Here is a 19,666-nt window from a genome sequence, read left to right as displayed (position 1 = left end):
TAAGAAGCAGAGAACATATGTAATTTATGTACAGTGGCATATTATTCAGCCTTAAAAAATGAAAGAAATGTTTTCACATGCTACAACATGGATGAACCTTGGGACATTTTTGTGAAGCAAAATAAGCCAGTCACAAAAAGGCTAATACTGTTAGGAGTCTACTTACATCAAATATCTAAAATAGTCCAACTCAAAGAAATACAAAGAGGAGAGTGAAAAATGTGGAGTTGTTTCCTGGTATATAGGATTTCAGTAATGCATGTTGGAGGAGCAAGGATCAGGAGACCAGTTGTAAAATAATGCACATGCATTTGACAACATTCTACTGTATGCATAGAAACTACATGAAGGGCAAACTTCATAGCATAGCTTTTTCTTGTTGTTTGTTTCTTGTGCACATCCTGGGGCTTGCACTCAGGGCCTGGGCACTCCTTCAGCTTTTTGTGCTCAAAGCTAGCACCCTACCACATGAGCTAGAGCTTTACTTCTGACTTTTTGGGTTAATTGGAGATAAGTGTCTCACAGATTTTCCTGCCCCGGGCTGGCTTGAACTACAGTCTTCCGATCTCAGCCTCCTAAGTAACTAGACAGGCATGAGTCACTGGTGCTTGGCTGTTATTGCTTTTTAAAACCATAATAAAAACAAAAGGAGGCAGTAATTGCTTCAGAAAGTTGAGCTAAGTACATTTTTATATGTGTATACGCATGCTCACACTTATGTTGGCAAGAATACCAACACACCAAACAACTCTGTAAATGTCAGAATAGCTGTGAGAGAGACCTTACTTATTACAAATAAATCCTACCTTAATAAGTAATTTGGAAAGAATCTTTACATTGATTCAGCATCTACTCTATGCCAGAAACTTTCATATGTCATTTAAACTTACCCAACTATATAGAATAAACGTTATTGCCCCATATTTCAGGTAAGAAAACTGAAGCTCAGACATGTCCAAAAATTTGTAAATAGTAGATCTGACATAGCAAAATTAAACAATATATACTTAGCAGTTCTCCCATGTCGCCAGGATATGAATCTTTAGGAAAAATCAACACCAATTACCCAGGTGTGCTTTGTGTAATTTCCATTATGTAAATACTTCCATGAATGAAGAAGTGAGTACAGAACACAACCTGTAGACCTTTACCTGGTTTGGCGTGCCAGTCCCAAGCTCCAGAAACATCTGGCTGAATGTTCACAGCAGGAGTACTGGAAGCTGCAAATAGAGAGAAGAAAAAGAATTAACACAAGCTAGCTCAGAATGCTCTTTTCTGAGTCCACACAGGATCAAAGCATCTTTTCTGTACCCTGTATGGTTTCTCAAGATTCTGTGGGTTCATGGGTTCATTCTTTCTCTGCAGTTTGGGATGCTTTCTGCCTGCATCTATTGTTGCTTACAAGAGGCTTGGTAGGAGCCATATATGCTTTGTCTTTGGCTCACCTTTGCCTTACTTCCATATCCTCATACTTGAATTAGTAATTGTCCATCTGTCTGTCTTCTTTAAATTGTGAGTCCCTTGAAGTCAAGAACTGTCTTATTCATCTTATATTCCAATTCATGAAGAGGAGAAAGCTAGGCTCTGGTGGTTTGTGCCTGCAATCCTAGATACTTAGGAGGGTGAAATCTGGAGAATTGGTTTGTCAGCCCAGGAAGACAAGTCCGTAAGGTTCCATCTCCAATTAACCAACAAAAAAGCCAGGCTTAGAGGTGTAGCTCTAGTGGCAGAGTGCCAACCATGAGCAAAAATCAGAGCAAGGTGCTGGGAAGGTGGTTTAATGGTAGAGTGCTTGCCTAGCATGCATGAAGCCCTGGGTTTGATTCCTCAATATCACATAAACAGAAATACCCAGAACTAGAGCTGTCGCTCAAGTGGTAGAGTGCTAGCCTTGAGCAAAAGTTGCTCAGGGACAGTGCCCAGGCCCTCAGTTTAAGCCCCAGGACTGGCAAAACAAAAAACAAAAACAAAAACAGAGCAAGTACAAGGATCCTAAGTTCAAGCCCCAGAAACAGCAAAATAAAGGGAGAAGGGTCCTTAAATCCATCAGCAAGATGACTGAAGTATGACCCACTTAGAACTAAAATTGTGTTTTCTACTCTGTTGTGATATGAATTGAGAAAGATGAATCACTTAGAAAACAAATGGAGTACTAAGTATATACTGCCCACTCTGCTGGTAACAGAGATGTGTCTATTGTCACTCAAAAGAAATCCTTTACAGCTTCAAATTAGAAGATTCTTTTCCCTCTCGAAGTTCCAAACAGAAATTTAGAGAGATGTTTTGCTGTAGGAAAAATTTTCTTTCTATGTAACCTTTAGGTTTTGCCCATACAAATAACTGAGCAAAATGCAAATGCCAAATAGCACTGCAAGTGAGACTGAAAACATCACACACACGCACACATGTATGCATACATATACCATGCTAGCCCCAGAATGATCAAGGCACCAGAGTTAGCATTCTAGGCCTCATATTTTAACTGTTTTGTTAACTCAGTATGAACCATTACATCTTGTTCTTTCCCATAAATAACTTTAAAAGAAGATACCAATATCAGCAACAATGGGTCTTTCCTTTCTATCCCTTCTTTTTCTTTTTCTATAAGTCAGGAAAATTGAGGTGTAAGTTAGGCAATTTTGCTAACATCTGCTGTGGGATTTCTTTAAACTCTGATCTCAATCTTATAGCCACTAATAGACAAAATGAACCATCAGAATTTCAACCTAATCACAATTCAAACCAATATATCCCTTATGGAGCCTACCTCAAACAAGGCACAATACCGGAGAGCAGAGGCCTAAAAAGACATACTAACTATCCACAGGAAACTTAAAACCAGCCAGACATAGTAACATACAAATAAAAAAAAGTTCCCAATATTTTAATCCTTATTTTATTTGGTTAGTTATTAATACTTCCAAAATCATGTCCTAAACAATTCTTCTCTTAAAAAAAATTTTCAAATGGGCACCAGTAGCTTACCTTTGTAATCCTAACTACTCAGATTTGAGGATCCTGGTTCTAAGCCAGCTCAGGTAAGAAAATCCATAAGGCTCTGATCTCTAATTTACCATCAAAAAGTTGGAAGTAAACATGTGGCTCAAGTGGTAGAGCATTAGCCTTGATTTAAAAAGCTCAGGGAAGTGCGTAGGCCCTGAATTGCAGGCCAGCACAAAAAATAAAATTAAAATAAAGTAAATTTGCAAGAGCAAACCAATGTCCACCTAAAAGATACTTCCAGGAAGATCCCAGGCAGCCATACTCCTCTATTCTGCCCTCGGAGCATGAAACAGCCTGGAGCAGTCAGTGCCCCTGTTCCCTAAAGGCAGTTAAGGTTTTCGTTCAAGAGGGGAGAATGAGGAAAGGGGGATCTGTTAGGTAGATAGGCACAAAAATTGGCAGGCATAACACATGGCAGATGGTAAGTGTCCCATCATAGCACTTCTTGTTCCCACAGTGCCCCAGGCTTCTGCTCAAATGTTTCTTCTTCCCATAATGCTGCTCAAAGACATCTTCCCATAATGTCCTGGGTGCCCACTCAACCAATGAAAAGAGCCAGGATGGAGCATACACAAGCCATCAAACAATCAGTGCAAAGCCCAAGGAAGAAGATATGAGAGCATCTCTGTACAAGAGCCTTCCATTAGACTCCTGAGCCTCTCTGCAGACTCATTTCTTACTCTTCATAGCTCTCCTTCACTTTCAAATAAGCTTACTTTCTGTTTACCTTAAGAAGAAAATAAAAAGAATAGGGGCTCAATAAATACTTAATTGCATTTGAAGGTGATATCTCTTGAGTTTTAAGAAGAGCTTGATGATACCTTCTAGAAACCCAAGGAAAGTACCCCAGGGATCTGGCAGGGATCTGTTCCTCCCACCCCACTCCCTGCCCCCCCAAACACAGAGTCTTACCTCTCTGAACTATCCTACAGGGAAATGATGCAAGTGACAGCAGAATGAAAATTGTTTTCAAAGGAGGGATAATGGCTCTCACTCACTGCCACAATAGAGACTAAAACGAGTGTGGCTACAAAACAAAGACGTGCTGGCTAGTCTAAATTGGTGACAAACAACATGCTATTACCAGCTCACAAGAAGAACTGGACCCAGGCCACTATGTGGCAGTTACTATGTCAACAGTCACCAAAAATAACCCTCTTATCAAAGCAATGATTTTGAAGTACTAGACTCAGGAAAAAAGTATAGCCTCTACAGTGACCACTATGCATCAAAGAAATGTTGATAGAGAAAAAAAATCTAGTTAATATACTACTTACATATTAGATATAGATAATATCTTCTGTGTGCCAGTAATTCTTCCAAGCATTAGGTGCCTTGATGAACAAAACAAACTTCCCTGTGTTAATAAATCTCAGTCATACTGAGAGCTTGGCTCAAATCACACTAGCTACATTTCAGGTGTTCTACAGCTAGCTACACATGGCTAGTGACCATCACATTACACAGAAGGACACCACATCAGGATAGTATGTCTCCAACTCTGCTACATAGAGTATTAATCACATGGATTAAAATATAATATTTTGTTAATTTAAGACTCTGACGTTGGAACATTTCAAAGATTTATTTCCAATCAGGATGCATCTATCAATCAATTTAAAACGGCTGAGTCTTTTTGTTCTTTTTTAGATGTGTGTGCCAGTCCTGGGGCTTGAACTTAGGGAGAAGGCACTGTCCCTGAGCTTTCTTTACTCAAGGCTGGTGCTCTACCACATGGGCCACATGCCATTCCAGCTTTTTCTGAGTAGTTTATTGGAAATAAGAGTCTCATGGACTTTCCTGCCTGTGTTGGCTTCAATGGCAATCTCAGATCCCAGCCTCCCAAGGAGCTAGGATCATAAGCATAAGCCACCAGCACCCAGCTTTGTTGTTCAGCTCTTTTACTGGTACGTAAAATAGCAATATAGCCTACATTCGACAATGCCTTATGTGTCTGTGTAAACAGCAATAATTATAATTTATTATAAAGAATTCCATCAAATAAGTTTAGGAAAAGTTGAATAAAACAATGTTCAGCAAGTTTTTTTTCTTCTATAAGACACTCCATTGATTTTGATATGTTAATGTGAATTGTTCATTTCTATGGGTTTTCTCTAAAAACAAAAATGCACTTACACAATTACTTTTGCTTTTATATCTGAACAGTTGGTATGTGTCTTGTAGAAAACTCTGCACCACTGAATCAATATAAAATTCTTTCTTACCATGCACTGTGGGTGAAGGACTTCTAGTAGGCTGTAGAAAGGGGTCACTGGAGGCATTAGATGTGCTCAGAAAAGAACCCAGCAGATCCTGACCTGATGGCTTAGAAGGTGCTCCAAATGGGTCAAAGGTAGCACCTAGAAAACAATGGGAAAATGTGTTTATTTATCCCATACATTCATTTATTCTATAAATACTAGGCCAAAAACTTGAAAAATCAGGATGATAACTACTTCCTAGCATGCACCATAGGCCCATTCTATATCAAATTCTTTCTCCAGGCCTAACAGTAAACACAAGGATCTCTGATCACAAAAGAAAACTTTACTTTGCTGCAAATGCAGTCATTATATTCAATGTACACTATGTAAAAAAATGTGGTTGGGGATGGGGGGGCAGGGGAGTAAAGGGGTGAAAATATCCTAACTTAAAACCTAACTTATGAAATTGTAACCCCATTGTACAACTCCTTTAAAATAACAATACATAGGCACACAGCAAAAAAAAGAAAGACAACCTCACCTCTGCAGACAAAGGCAAGTCCAGAGTTAGTTCTGAGGTAAACAACAATGTGCTAGGAAACAGATGCAGATTTAGTGAAACAAAGAAAAGTGTATGAATGATTAAAAAGAGTGAGGAAACTGGGATGCCATAGTTAGCCAGCAAAATGCCACGACCACTGTATCATCCTTTCTGAGGACAGTTCACTAAAACCATGTGCTCTCAGCTGCTCCTCTATTTTTTCCCTATTAGTGATTTCATCTTCCTTTGTAATGATGACACTGAGACCCAGAAAGAACCTCACAAACTTAGCTTCTTGCCCAGGATTAAGGCTGGAATTTATGATCAAGTCTTACTGCTTATAGTCAAGTGGTTAAAATCACCAAGATGAATAGGGATAATTGACCTTTTCTCATTATTGAACTAGGTAGAAAACCAGCTTCATCCCCCTGCAGTGAAAAGTCACTTCCTATCCTATAAGAACTGCTGAGTGTTCTCTGCCAGGAGTGGAATTGGGTCAATTCTAAGACATGAGATGCAAACCAGTTAACAGATAAATCACATCCCCAATTCATGCAAGACATAATAAGGCTTACTAAGTTTCTAACTATGACTTCCCTGCTGTAATATCTTCCCAACACTTTGCTGGGCAGCAGATTAGACTCGTGTGACAGCAATGGCACTGACTGTGTTTCAGGCACTTTGTAAGACAATATACATTCCTTACCACATATAATCCTTACAATGAGATTTGTAGGGTACTTGCAAGAGAAAACTAGGTTAATCTGCCTATATCTATGTTTGAGGCAAACTCAAGGAAGATGTTTAAGTTTTCTATTATTTGGTATACTTTTAGTATCATCTTAAATTAGAGGCATTCCCAAATAACTAAGCATGAAAAGCTGTATATCACCAACAAGAGTTCAGTTTTCTCTTTTCAGAAATTCTGGTTAAATATTATCCCCAACTAAGGATATCAGGTTTTCAGTAAGGTTACCCAGAGATTTAAGTCTTGATCCTGTGTTTCTAATCCAGGCCTTTAATTCTAGACTTTAGTTCTTTTCCTTCCAGGGGAATAAAAACTTGAGTTGTAGACCAGGTCTGCTATTAACAGTTAGGAATGCTCAGGCACGTCAATCAACAGATCTAGTGCACACTTTCATTATATGCAGACTGAAACACATAATGAATTCACATCTAAAGCCCTTCCCAGCACTGACACTGGAACACTACCAGTGTGATACTGTGGTTAGACTATCGAAGTCACACAAGGCACTTGATCTTAAAACTTGACTACCATGTAGTATGCTATCTTGGGGATTTTATTTTCCAGACAGTTTTTCTCTGGTGGATCAGAACTAGATAGAAGGAAGTGGGGAGGAAATAATCATGGTCTAGGATTTAGGACACCTGATTTCCTATCCTGGATCCACTAATAACCAATGTAGGAGCTTGAAGCTCAGTACTCACACTTTGATTGTGATGCTATTTTCACAAAGGATGCTTCCAGTTAAGCTACACAAACCGAGACTAGCCCAGAGCCTTCTGAGAAGTGTAGGATGAGCTTGGTGGGAAAAAATTCTTACAGTATACCATAGACCTAGAGAGTTAAGACATGTCCTTCCACCCTTCCTAATGTGGTATCCCCTTGATTAATGGTAACAATGACAGAGGAAAGATGGTTTGAGTTGGTTCTTCAGAAGTTGTAATGGAGCTCTGCTTATCCAGCCATGCTGTCTTGCAAATGTCAAAAGGCTGTGAAGGGCCAATCATAGGAAGGCTTAAGCCATTGGTAATGGGCAGATAAAACTCACTGAGCCACACCAGGCTTAATCTCCTTACTCAGGACCAGTTGCTCCATTTGTGTTGATTCTGTGGCTAAAATAAGTCCTTTGAGCCTGTTTTGAAGTAACTATTTCGAAGTAACTATTCACTCTGAATAACCAAAGCATAATTCAGGAAAATATGGCACCAGGAAGGTATTACAGGTAACTAAAAGGAAAAAAAGCTGAAGTCATATAGCTGAGTTGGCTATTTTGGTGGACCCTAGCCAATCAATTATCAGCAATATGAACTAAAACCATTAATTTATTTCTGAACCTCCATTTCCTCAACTATAAAATGGGGATACTGGAAGCATTTACCTAATGTGATTTTGTAAGAAATGAATTGTCCTCTAGTTTTTTATTCTACATCTTTCAAATGGTAAGTATCTTACAAACATTGTCTATTAAAAATATTTTTTAGTAATAATTAATCTATCTACCTCTCTAAGCAGAAGTAACTAAAGGAGCTCAGGACATCAAGTCTTGAGAAAAGAAGGGCTGAAAGTATGGCCCTAGTGATAGAATGGCTGCCTAGCAAGTGTGAAGTCCTGAGTTCAAACCCAGGAAAGAGGAAGGGAGGGGAGGAGATGGGAGGGGAGAGGAGGAAATGAGAAGAGTAAGGGATTCGAATATTCTGCCCCATCCAAGTGGACAATACATCATCCTCTCTTGTGTTCTCCATTTAAGTGGGAGCTTAATATAGACTTCTCAAGCGAAACTTCCAAGGATCTCAAAAAGTAAAGTGCAACCTGAAAAGCATTACCTTCTCCCACTCGAAGGGTCGGCGATGCAGAAGCCGAGGTGGCGGTGCGGCGTGGCGTGGACTGGGCGGATGCAGGACCGCTAGGATGAAACACGTCTTCCATCCCTGACTGTCCAGCCTGGGCAGGCCCAGCGGCGCCTCCGCCTCCGAACAGGTCGCTCAGGAGTTCGGAATTCGTGGGAGGAGCCAATGGGGGAGAGAAGTTCTTGCTCATATCCGAGCCTTCTAGGCCCAGAAGGTCCACCTCCTCCTCGGGAGCCGGAGGGGCAGCTGGCTCCTGCTGCTTGCCACTGGCCTTCTTGGCTCCCTGATGCTTGTCGCCGTTGGCGTTGCCATGCGGACTAGAAAGGGTCAGAAGTTCATCGTCCGATTGCTCGCTTTCCTGGTTCACTAGGGCAGCGTGGTCCTCCTCACACAATGCTTTCTCTGATTTCTGATCTATGAGAGGCCAGTGAGCCAATAAATGGTTAGTTACTGACCATAGCACTGTTGGGGTTTGTTATAGCACATATGCATTATCCCAGGAGAAAATCATTCGGCCTGAGCAAGCAGTGCTTGGAGACCCTGACCAATCAGACCCTTGATGTATTTCATCCTGTTTAGTTGAACATCTGAGAGGCAGTATAGCCTTGTGGGTTAAGCAGAGGAGCTCTGGAACCAGAAAGCCTGAGACTGAACACCAACTCCACTCCTCACTGGTTCTGTGACTCTGGTCTAGTTGTTTTACTTCTCTCAGTTTGGTCTTTAAGGGGTGATAACTAGTACCTATTTCACCAGCTACTATGAGAATGATAAGAGGATGTGAAGACCAGCTCAGATCAATAGCAAGGAGAACTTACACACTGATTACTATGACCATTGCTAATTTTCAGACACTGTTCTAGGTCCTTTGGAAAACAGCTATAGTAACTCCTAGTCCTTTGCTGACACATGTCACTCAATTTCATTTCTTCACTTGGCTGCAGCCCAAAGCAAGGCCTTTCTTCTATAGTTCAAAGCAGAAGTGACGCACACACTGATAAACACATAGAATGGTTTTGGTTCACCTCTTCCTTTTGTCATACCAAGAGGAGATATTTGCAATATAGACTAGACTCAGGAAAGATCTTTCTGGGGAAGGAAAGGAGAGCCAGTGAGTAACTTTCCAGGCCCGGCTTGAGAAGACCTTCCCCTAGAACGTTGCTATTTACTTCAGTTAGACCCAGCATCTAAATCAGGTACTAGACCAGACCCCTTATCCCCAAGACTGCCAAAAGCTCGGTGAAAGGAACAGCTTTCCTAAGTTTGGTGCAAACTCAGCTGGCCAAAAACTCGATCTCAATATGCTTGGTTACAGGTTTCTAGCTGAGCTATTGCTGGAGATGTTGTCACATAACTACCATATCTCCTTTCTAAAATGCAAAAGTTCTCTATTCCTAAGCACACCTGACTCTGAGAGGTTCAGATAAGAGGTTGTGCATCTGTGCTAATACCTCTTCACAAGAACAAAGACACTATTTGTAAGTTAATTACTAAAATGACAATGGAAAAGTTAAGAGTCGAGTTCTAATGAAAGCTTTTACTATAAGACAGAGGTAAAGGAAGCAAAGAAGTAGCTGCGAAATCTACCTGATAACTGGGTTTAAAAAGTCTGTGGTCCCATTTCTCAAATGAAAATTCTGAAATTCAGCTTTTAAATTCAAAAGAATCCTATGAATGTGTGTGTGTGTGTGTGTGTGTGTGTGTGTGTGTGTGTGTGTGTGTGTGTGTATACAAAAATTTTGTCCATCATGGGGCTTGAACTCTGGGCCTAGGCGCTGTCCCTGTGCTCTTCAGCTCAAGGCTAGCGCTCTACCACTTGAGCCACAGCACCACTCCCAGTTTCCTGGTGGTTTACTGGAGATTAGAATGTCATGGACTATCCTGCCAGGGCTGGCTTTGAACCGTGATCCTCAGATCTCAGCCTCCTGAGTAGATAGGATTATAGGCATGAGCCACTGGCACCCAGCCCTAAGAATATTTTTGCACCAAACACTGAAAACTTCTATAGGCAACAAAAATTCTGCCTTCATTCACAAATCAGAAATAAATCAATCAATAGTTACAAGGCCCTCCCCAAACCATGTACCAACCCCTTTCACACATAAGTCCTGACTGCTCAATACTACACAAGCCTTGAAGTGAATCTCAGAAAATCCTAAGGTAAGTATGGCCCATAAGTGTGGAATGCCAGTGTAGAATGCCAGTGCCAAGATACAGAGAGCAACAGTCTGAAGTGAAATATTGAAAATGTTGAAAAGGGCCAGGTGCCAGAAGCTCACACCTGGAATCCTAGCTACTTAAGTAGAAGGCTGAGATCTGAGGATCAAGGTTTGAAACCAGCCTGAGCAAGAAAGTCTGCGAGACTCTTATCTCCAATTAACCACAAGAAAGCTGGAAGTAGAGCTGTGGCTTAAGTACTTGACAGAGAACTAGCCTTGAGCAAGAAAGTTCAGGAACAGCACCCAGACCCTGAATTCAAGCCCCTGGTCCAAAACCAAAAAGAAACAAAAAAAAGGTTGAAAAGAATTCTGAAAATCTCTCTAGGTTTAGGAAAAAGCAGCACAGTAATGGGGCAGTGATGTCTACAAGTAGCTTTAACATCCTTGTGCCAGAATTAAGCGCCCATCTGCCTTAATAGTGATTATAGCAAACTGGGAATGTGGTTGACTATACTTTTAGAAAGTTTAGTTGAAGACAAGAAGTAGAGTCCTTTGCTGATCTCTTTGTGTTGTCAGCAGCATAAAGAAAAATCTTAGAAAACATCACACTTACTCATCAACAGGAAAGATAAGATGATCTAGAACATAGTACTAAGAGAGAGAAGGTAGAAGTTGGCATAAGATGGATGAGAGCATCCACTGGGTTGAACATAAGGAAGGTTCCTGATTTGAAATAAAAATGGAAGATTCTAGGTGAGTTTGTTCTAGGTGTTTTAATTTAGATTGCTTCCACAGTGAAATGTCTTTATAGAATGATGCAACTGATCACCTAATCATGTAACTCAAAGAAATATTTGGGGGTATGAGGCCCTGAATTCAATCCCCAATACTGAAGAAAATGCTTAGATGTACCTTGCCAACAGAGAGAAGCAAAGAAACCACCTTGTCCCAACTGCCTGGGGTTGTCTGGAGGGACGTCGAGCGGAGCCTGTCCTGCAAGACAAAAGGCCATGAAGCATCAGTGACATGCAGGAAACGAGGTGACGTCATAGGAAACACAGAAGGTTCTGAAAATACCTCCTAAGGCCAGAGTATCTTGATGCTCCTGGTGAGAAGAGAAGAGGATGCTCGGATTGACATCTTTTGTGCAGTAATGCTCCCATGGTGGAGTTAAGTCTATTACTTTGTCATGGGGCTGTAGCTCGACATCCAATGTCACTTGAAATAGCTGAGGATATTTTTCTGGTACATCACATGCATCCAACTCAGGCCTAAACAGGGATTTCAAAGAGTAACACCAGTGAAAATAAAAACAGTGGAACCAGTATGACATTCCATATAGAAACCTTCTTAGGGTGAGATGAACTTCTGGGAAAGACTCATTAGATAGGTCATTTCGTTTTTAGATGCTCAGTTTTCTCATATAGAAAAAAAGAAGAGAATAATGCCTGTTCGAAGAATCAGTGCTTCTGCATTATAAAAGCATTCTAGAGACCAGACTGGCAGAGTCAGACAGTGTGCACTACAAAACCAAATTGCTTGTGTTAAAACTATGGAACAAGCCCCAGAGTTATCACTGTGAGCCTTTGACTATGTATTCCGGTACTGGCTCTGGAAACTCCCACTCATCACCTTAGCTTCAGTCATAACATCTAGTTCCATAGCCACACTCTATAACACTGAAGAGTTAATGTCTGAAACAGAGGGGCCTCCAGAACTTGGCTTCAGTGGCATGACCAGGCATTCATTCTTATAGTTCACTGCTCATTGCATACCACTGATTAAACGGTCACCCTGTGGGAAAAACAATGCAAAGGATCCAAGTAATAATTTGCTGTTCCCTCACAGAAAATGTTTGACCTTTCTATTCTGAAATCTGTTATCCATTTGTTTCTTCAAAAGACCAATCACAGTCAACAGAAAGATGTAAAATGCATCTACCCGCTGTATGGTGAGGCTACAGTCAACAGTGCTGTTAAACAGCAGAGAATTCTGGGGGATGCTGCCAATGGCTTCTGAAGAGACTCACAGCAGCGCTGATCAACAAAGACCATTGGTCCAAGCAGCACTTACTTGGTGAACTTTAAAACAGTCGTTTCCAGTGGTATGAATCCAGAATGAAACTGGAGCTGGAATATCTGTGTGTTGGTCACCTAAAAGTATGTAAGAGAAGCACATTACAATAGATTCGAGAAAATGGAATCTGATCCAAAGATTGCCTCTGGGGGAGCAAAATAGCTGTAACTATTTCCACACCTGAATCTGTGTTTACAATACATTTTAACTGATCTCCTAGCATCATTTCTAGCCCCTAACTTACATGTACTCTTCCTTGACAGTCTATTTCCTCATCCACTGATATACAATGTTCTTGAACATTGCTATGCTTGAATTCACTATGCCCTTCTTCCCTAGATGCCCTATTCCAAATCCATTGAATTAACCCTTCAAGGTTCACCTTGAAAAGTCATGTGCTCTCTGAATTCTACCTGAGCCACCACTGCCTAAAACAAACTGTGCTCCCTACAACACAATGGGAATTCCAATACATGTGGGAATTCCCTGCTCTGGGATGGATTTTCCTTCCTCCCCCCCTCCCTCCGTCCCTTCCTTCTTTCCTTCCTTTCTTTCTTTCTTTCATTCTTTCTTTCTCTTTCTTTTCCCTTTCTTCTTTCTTTCTTTCATCTCCTGTCATTTTTTTTACATTTTTGGTGACAACACAGTTTGAATTTATGAACTTGCTATGTAAGTGCCCTACTGCTGAGCTGTATCTTCAGCACTTTTTTGCACTATTGTTAAGGCATCCTGTCAAAACTGAAATTACAGGGACATATTACCATGCCCAGCTTCTTTCCATTCAGAGGGATTCTCACACACTTTTTGCCTAGGCTGACCTGGAACCATGATCCTTCCAATCTCTGCAGGTATGTACCACATGACCAACTATGGGTGAAGAAAGCACCTTGATGCATTGTAGTTATAAATTCATTTGTTACTTATCAACCCCTTTGAACAACTACTTAATAGTAATAAAGATATTTTAGATACTTTTTTTTTGGTCAGTCATGGGGCTTGAACTCTGGGCCTGGGCACTGTCCCTCAGCTCTTCAGCTCAAAGCTAGCACTCTACCACTTGAGCCACAGCACCTCTTCCGGCTTTTTCTGCTTATGTGGTGCTGAGGAATCGAACCCAGGGCCTCATGCATGCAAGGTAAGCACTCTTCCACTGAGCCACCTTCCCAGCCCCTAGATACTTTTTTTATTGTAAAAATAGTGTACAGAGGGGTTACAGTTACATGAGTAAGGTAATGAGTACATTTCCTATCGAGCATTGTTACCTCCTCCTTTGTTTTCCACTACCATCCCTTCCCACCGCCCTAACTCCTCCCTCCCTCTTCCCCACAAGTTGTAAAGTTCATTTTCAACAGATATTTTTAAAGAAAAGGGGGGTTTGCAGGTTCCCTTATGCCTGTGATCCTAGCTATTAAGGAGGCTAAGATGTGAAGATCAAAGTTCAAATCAAGCCCAGGCAGGAAAGTCTGTAAGACTTATGTGTCCAATTAACCACCAAAGAGCCAGAAGTAGGCCTGTGGTTCAAGTGGTAGAGCACTACCCTTGAACAACAACAAAAAATAAAGCTCAGGACCATACCCAGTTTCTAAGTCAAGGTCTAGGACCAGCAAAGGAGGCAGTGGGAGGAGTGTCTTGAAAACTTTACTGCCAAGGAGAACCTATGATCTGCCCATCCTCAGCCACTTAAATAACTAGGATTTTAGGTGTAAGCCATTGGTGCTTAGATTTAGGCTGAATTTCTTTTTAGTCCCCCAGCTTTCTTTTATTTTATATAGGCTATGGGGAAAAACAAGTTAAGCATTTTGTGTGTGTGTGTGTGTGTGCGTGCGTGTGTGCGTGTGTGTGTGTGTGTGTGTGTGTGTGCGCGCGCGCACGCGCGTGCTGGTCCCTAGGCTTGACCTCAGTTCCTAGGCACTGTTCTTGAGCTTTTGTGCTCAAAGCTAGTGCTCTACCACTTGAGCCACAGTTCTACTTCTGGCTTTTTTGATAGTTATTTTTTGATAGTTACTGTCTTTGCTGCCCAGGCTGGCTTCAAACAGTGATCCTCAGATCTCATAGGTTGAATATTAGGTGTTTAAGGTAGGGTGCAGTCTTTATTCTTGTCTGTTCTAAACAGTTAGGCACTGGATAAAACAGAGCATAAATTTAGAAAATACTTGATTAATTAGATTACAGTTACTTGCAAAATGATCCTTATTAGCCAATAAGTGGCAATAACCCAAATACCTATCAACTGGTAATAAAATAAAATGTGGTATAATCATGTAATGGAATCTTTTTATAAGGTAATAGTGTATTGATACTTGCAATAACATAAATCTCCAAAATGCTATGCTAAGTGGAAAAAAGCCATGGGAGACCATGTATTATATCATTCCATTTCTATGAAATGTACAAAATAACTAAGTCTCTAAGAACAGAAAGGAGATTCAAGGTTTTTAGGCGATGGGGAAAAACAAACGGGCAGTGATCACTAGTGAGTATGAGGTTGTTTTAGACACTGGAGCTAGGTAAGTTTAGTGGTTGCATAAGCATTTAAACATTTTTTTGGCAGAACTCAGAGCCTTACACTTGCTAGGCAAGCATTCTACCACGTGAGACATACCTCCCTTTTGAATCTGCCAAAAACAAAACAAAACAAAAGTTCCACTGCAGTGAATACTTGATAGGGTGGCTTTTATGTAATATAAATTTCATCACAGTAACAACAACAAAAAAACCTATCTGACTCCACATCCTTAGCTGAAATCTCACCCCTATATACTGATCCAAGCAGAGATATTATAAGAAAAACAGCATCCAATGACCATGATTGGCTAAAAGTTTTAAAGCTGTCATTTGTGGCATAATAATCATACCACAGTCTTTGAGTAACAACCTTCTGAGTTCCTCCTTTGTAAAGTGACTAAGATGGACATAACCAATCTTTAAGGGCTTGTTCTCATCCTAAACTCAAGTCAGGCAAACCAATATGAGAAAAGACTCAAAAATACTCCTACTAAAATCTCTGGTAAGCTAATGCCATTGATGTTTTCCAATAGCTTACCTTAGCTTGCAGCCGGCTCCCAATGGTGGACCTCAAATGATACATGGAAACAATCACATCTCCTTGTACAGTAATGTTTAAGGGAATGAAGATTTTTCCATCTTGAACACGGTATTCTCTTTAAACAGAAATCAAAACATATATTGAAAGAGAGTCTAATATTGTACGATCACATAAACACAGGCCCTCTAGAGTTCTGACTAAAGAAATGGTTTGTCCAGGCCTAGACCCAAAAGACATTTCTTTTTTTTTGGGGGGGGGGTCTGGTCGTGGGGCCTAAACTCTGGCCCTGGGCGCTGTCCCTCAGCTCTTCGGCTCAAGGCTAGCACTCTACCACTTGAGCGCCACTTCCACCTTTTTTCTTTTTGCTTATGTAGTCTGAGGAACCGAACCCAGGGCCTCATGCATGCAAGGCAACCGCTCTACGACTGAGCCACCTTCCCAGCCCCCCAAGAGATATTTCTTATGTTGAGCAAAAACTGGGCTACAGCCAATGCCAGCTGTGTGCAAACAGTTCTGCAACATTTTAATGCAGGTTACCACTCCAACCTATCTGGACTTCTGAATAGCCGAACTCCATCTCTGCTTTGCACACCTCTTGTTTCCCTCAAAAGTACCATTCTTCAAATAGTCTCATTTTCTTAACCATAAGTTAATACTTAAGCCAGTGCCTATGGCTCATGTCTGTAATCCTAGCTACTTAGGAGGCTAAGTTCAGAGGATCACAATTTGAAGCCAGCCCAGGCAGCAAAGTCCATCAGACTCTTATCTCCAACTAACCATCCAAAAGCTATAAGTGGAGCGGTGGTAGAACTCAAGTGGTAGAGTCCCACCCTTGAACAAAAAGGCTAAATAGTGCCCAAGTCTTGAGTTTAAGTCCCAGTGCCAATATATAAAAAAATTACTAGTTAAAGTAGATAAAAGGAATTTAAAAATCCATAGAAACAGAAATGCCAAACTGTAAGGGTCCAGAAGACAAATGACCAAATTCAACCGATTCCCAACTAATTTCATTCTGTGCTACCACCTACTCCTTTCTCTCTAAAACTCCCATAACCTCCACTGATACCTGCTCTTCATTTTAGAGCCTATAACTTCGTATCACAACTCACCTTGAAATATCATTCATCACATCAAGCCGATTTCCTTAAATATCTCTCACTCCTACTGTGTGAACACTCATTGTAGCTTATGCCAGTCCATGAGCCTGTAACACCGTTCAATGTGCTAAGTCCTTTGATTTAGCTGTGTTTGTTTATGACTATACTGTGATCATTACACAGTGATATAGTCTTATAGGAAGAATATTATCCACATCAAACAGATGTGGATGATAAAAGTGAGGAAAAGATATCATTACTTACTTCATTCGTTCAAAATCTGTGCAAGTTGAATATATTTTGGTTTCTCCAATCAGCACATCACAGTAAGGGCGACATCCATTTCTCTGTTTGTTGAAAAAAGGAATTGGACTGACAGTGATCGCCTTGATAGTGAGAGGCTTGAAGTGTGGACGGTAGGGTTTTTCTGCTAGTAGGTCACACATATAGCCCAGATATCTGAAATAAGACATTGTTATTCTGTGGATTCCATCACACCAGGAGAAAGAAACAATCCTTGCCATGGAAGTCTGTCCTTGCAAATTATTGTTTGCAATGAAAATTCACTGGCAGAGAAGATAGTTGAAGAGAAGGCTGAACATTTTTATCCATTGTCATTGGTGAATTTAACTGAGAAATGAGTAAATCAGAAAGCCTGTGGGAGCTAAGCCTGGTGGCACAATCCTGTATTCTTAGCACTCAGAGAAGCTGAGCCAAGAGCAACACAAGTCCAGGCCAGACTGGTCAACAGAGTGAGCACTTTTCTCAAAACTAAACAAAACAGGGGGAAAAAAAAGTATAGGAGCTTTTTAGTTCAGTATTTAAACATTGCTCCCTGTTTCATCTACCAGATTGAGCTTATCAGCCAAAGGCTGATTTTAAATACATTTGAGAATTTTATTATCAGAATTTTATTACCAAAAACATAAGAAGATGCAATTTCAATGAGTAAAGGGGAAGAAATTATAATTATAGGGAAGAAAATTAACCAATAATCTAAAAAGAACTCCTTTTTCAAGTTACTTATTATCATCTATTTTTTGGTTCACATATCTCAGTCATAACCTGGGAAGGTGGCTCAGTGGTAGAGTGCTTGCCTTGCATGCATGAGGCCCTGGGTTCGATTCCTCAGACCCATAAAGCAGAAAAAGTCAGTAGTGGTACTGTGGCTCTAGTGGTAGAGTGCTAGCCTTGAGCTAAAGAGCTGAGGGACAGTGCCCAGGCCCAGAGTTCGGGCTCCACAACTGGCAAAAAAAAAAAAAAGTAAGCTTAAAAACTCCCTATTCTTGGCCAGGCAACAGTGCTCATACCTGTAACTCTAGCTCCTGAGAAGCTGAGATCTGGGTAAAGATTGAGTTTTATGCCACCCCAAGCAGGACAGTCCATGAGACTATTATCTCCAATAAGCTACTCAGAAAAAGCTGGAAATGGTTCTATGGCTCAAGTGACAGAATGGTAGTTTTGAGCAAAAGAAGCTCTGGAACAGTGCCTAAGCCCTGAGTTCAAGCCCCCGGACTGGCACAAGAACAAAACAAAACAAACGAAAACTCACATCCTTAATCTGTCTGCATTTGCTCCTGTTAATCATACCTCTCATGCTATGATCCTCAGTGGTAAGTACAAGCAGCTATTGCTTGTATTTCAATAAAGACCCAAATAATGAAACAGAACAGGACTGGTATTAGGGATTTGGATCAGACACAATGGTCTGGCTGTGTCTATCAGGTAGTTGCAGTCCTGCAAAAAAATCACAGTTTGTCTAGTCCAGTCTTCTCATCAGTAAAATAAGGAAAATAAACACCAAAATACTCTTTATAAAGTTTCCTTCTAATTTTAAAATAACTAACTGCCATGGAAGGCTTAGGAAACTGTATGAAAATTCAACATTCTAATCAATGTAACTGTTCCCATTGTTAAGATAATGCAAGATCATGTAGGCAACAGTTTAGCACACCTATCTCAAGTAGATTTCAGAGGGTGGTATGAAGTGGACCATACACAGGACCACACCCGTAGCTTAAAGTACCTTCTGTGGGATGGTGAGAGTCCAATTCCAGGTCTCTTTGCATAGAGCAATCGAACAGCAGGGCCAGGAGTGGAGTAGAGATTACAGAAAATGAACATAGCACCAACCAGAATAGATGACGCTGCCCGTCCATCCTGTCAAAGAAGACACATACACTCATCAGGAGCAGACCAAATCTGAGAATAGCTGTTTTTGCAATGAAGGGAGGAAGAGAGCAGGAAATCCTCTTCATTAAGGGTGCCTCTCACTTTCCAGTTTTGTTCATTTGAAAGCAAAAAAAATCTATCCCAGGTATTTAAGTCACAAAGCAGCAGGGAAAAATACTTTTTTCTTGGAATAAAACTAACTCCATGCTAACTCAAGAATCGCAGTAAAATAAATTCAGCTTGCATATATTTGCTGAAAAGTAATGCAATCTTCAAAGTAACATTGGATATGTACAATAATAACTAATAGTCACAGGCTCTTGGTTCAGGAGTGGAAATTAGGAGCTGTAGGTTAGGGGTATGAAATGTATCTCACCTCAAGTCGGAACCTACATTCATAGAAAAACTTTACCTGATACAACCTCATTCAGTGTAATCTGTTGTGGACTCAAAGCTATGCCCTCTCAAATGCATATGCTGAAATCTTAATTCCCAAAGTCATGGGAATGGGAAGTAGGGATGGTTGGGACAGCAAGTCATTTTATGAGGCTGAGATCTGAGGATCAAGGTTCCGAGCCTGCCCTGACAGAAAATCAAAGAGATTGTTTCTCCAACTAACCAGCAAAAAAAGCTGGACTGGAAGTGTGGCTCAAGTGGTAGAGCACCAGTCATGATAGAGCCATGGTAGAACCTGCAGTCTGAGAACAGAGTAAGATGGCTTCTGGTGTTTGTCCTGGGGTCTCAAAGCCCTTGAATCAGGAGCTCTGACTTCTGAGAGC

General features: G+C 40.8%; 1 protein-coding gene across 1 annotated transcript in view; it reads right to left on the bottom strand.

Moving 5' to 3' along the window:
- The window catches only part of Dnajc6 (DnaJ (Hsp40) homolog, subfamily C, member 6), a 139,535-nt gene that overhangs the window by 14,786 nt on the left and 105,083 nt on the right, over positions 1-19,666 (bottom strand). Inside the window, exons 7-15 of the mRNA XM_013020482.1 lie at positions 18,742-18,875; positions 16,980-17,174; positions 15,616-15,733; positions 12,570-12,649; positions 11,574-11,767; positions 11,409-11,489; positions 8,317-8,754; positions 5,229-5,363; positions 1,152-1,220 (exon numbers count right to left, since the gene is read on the bottom strand). Coding sequence (XP_012875936.1) covers positions 1,152-1,220; positions 5,229-5,363; positions 8,317-8,754; positions 11,409-11,489; positions 11,574-11,767; positions 12,570-12,649; positions 15,616-15,733; positions 16,980-17,174; positions 18,742-18,875 — 1,444 coding nt within the window. The remainder of the gene's footprint in view (positions 1-1,151; positions 1,221-5,228; positions 5,364-8,316; positions 8,755-11,408; positions 11,490-11,573; positions 11,768-12,569; positions 12,650-15,615; positions 15,734-16,979; positions 17,175-18,741; positions 18,876-19,666) is intronic.

The sequence above is a fragment of the Dipodomys ordii genome, unplaced genomic scaffold (assembly GCF_000151885.1).
Source record: "Dipodomys ordii isolate 6190 unplaced genomic scaffold, Dord_2.0 Scaffold51, whole genome shotgun sequence".
Taxonomy (NCBI): Eukaryota; Metazoa; Chordata; class Mammalia; order Rodentia; family Heteromyidae; genus Dipodomys; species Dipodomys ordii.
This window is presented reverse-complemented; position numbering and strand designations above follow the sequence as displayed.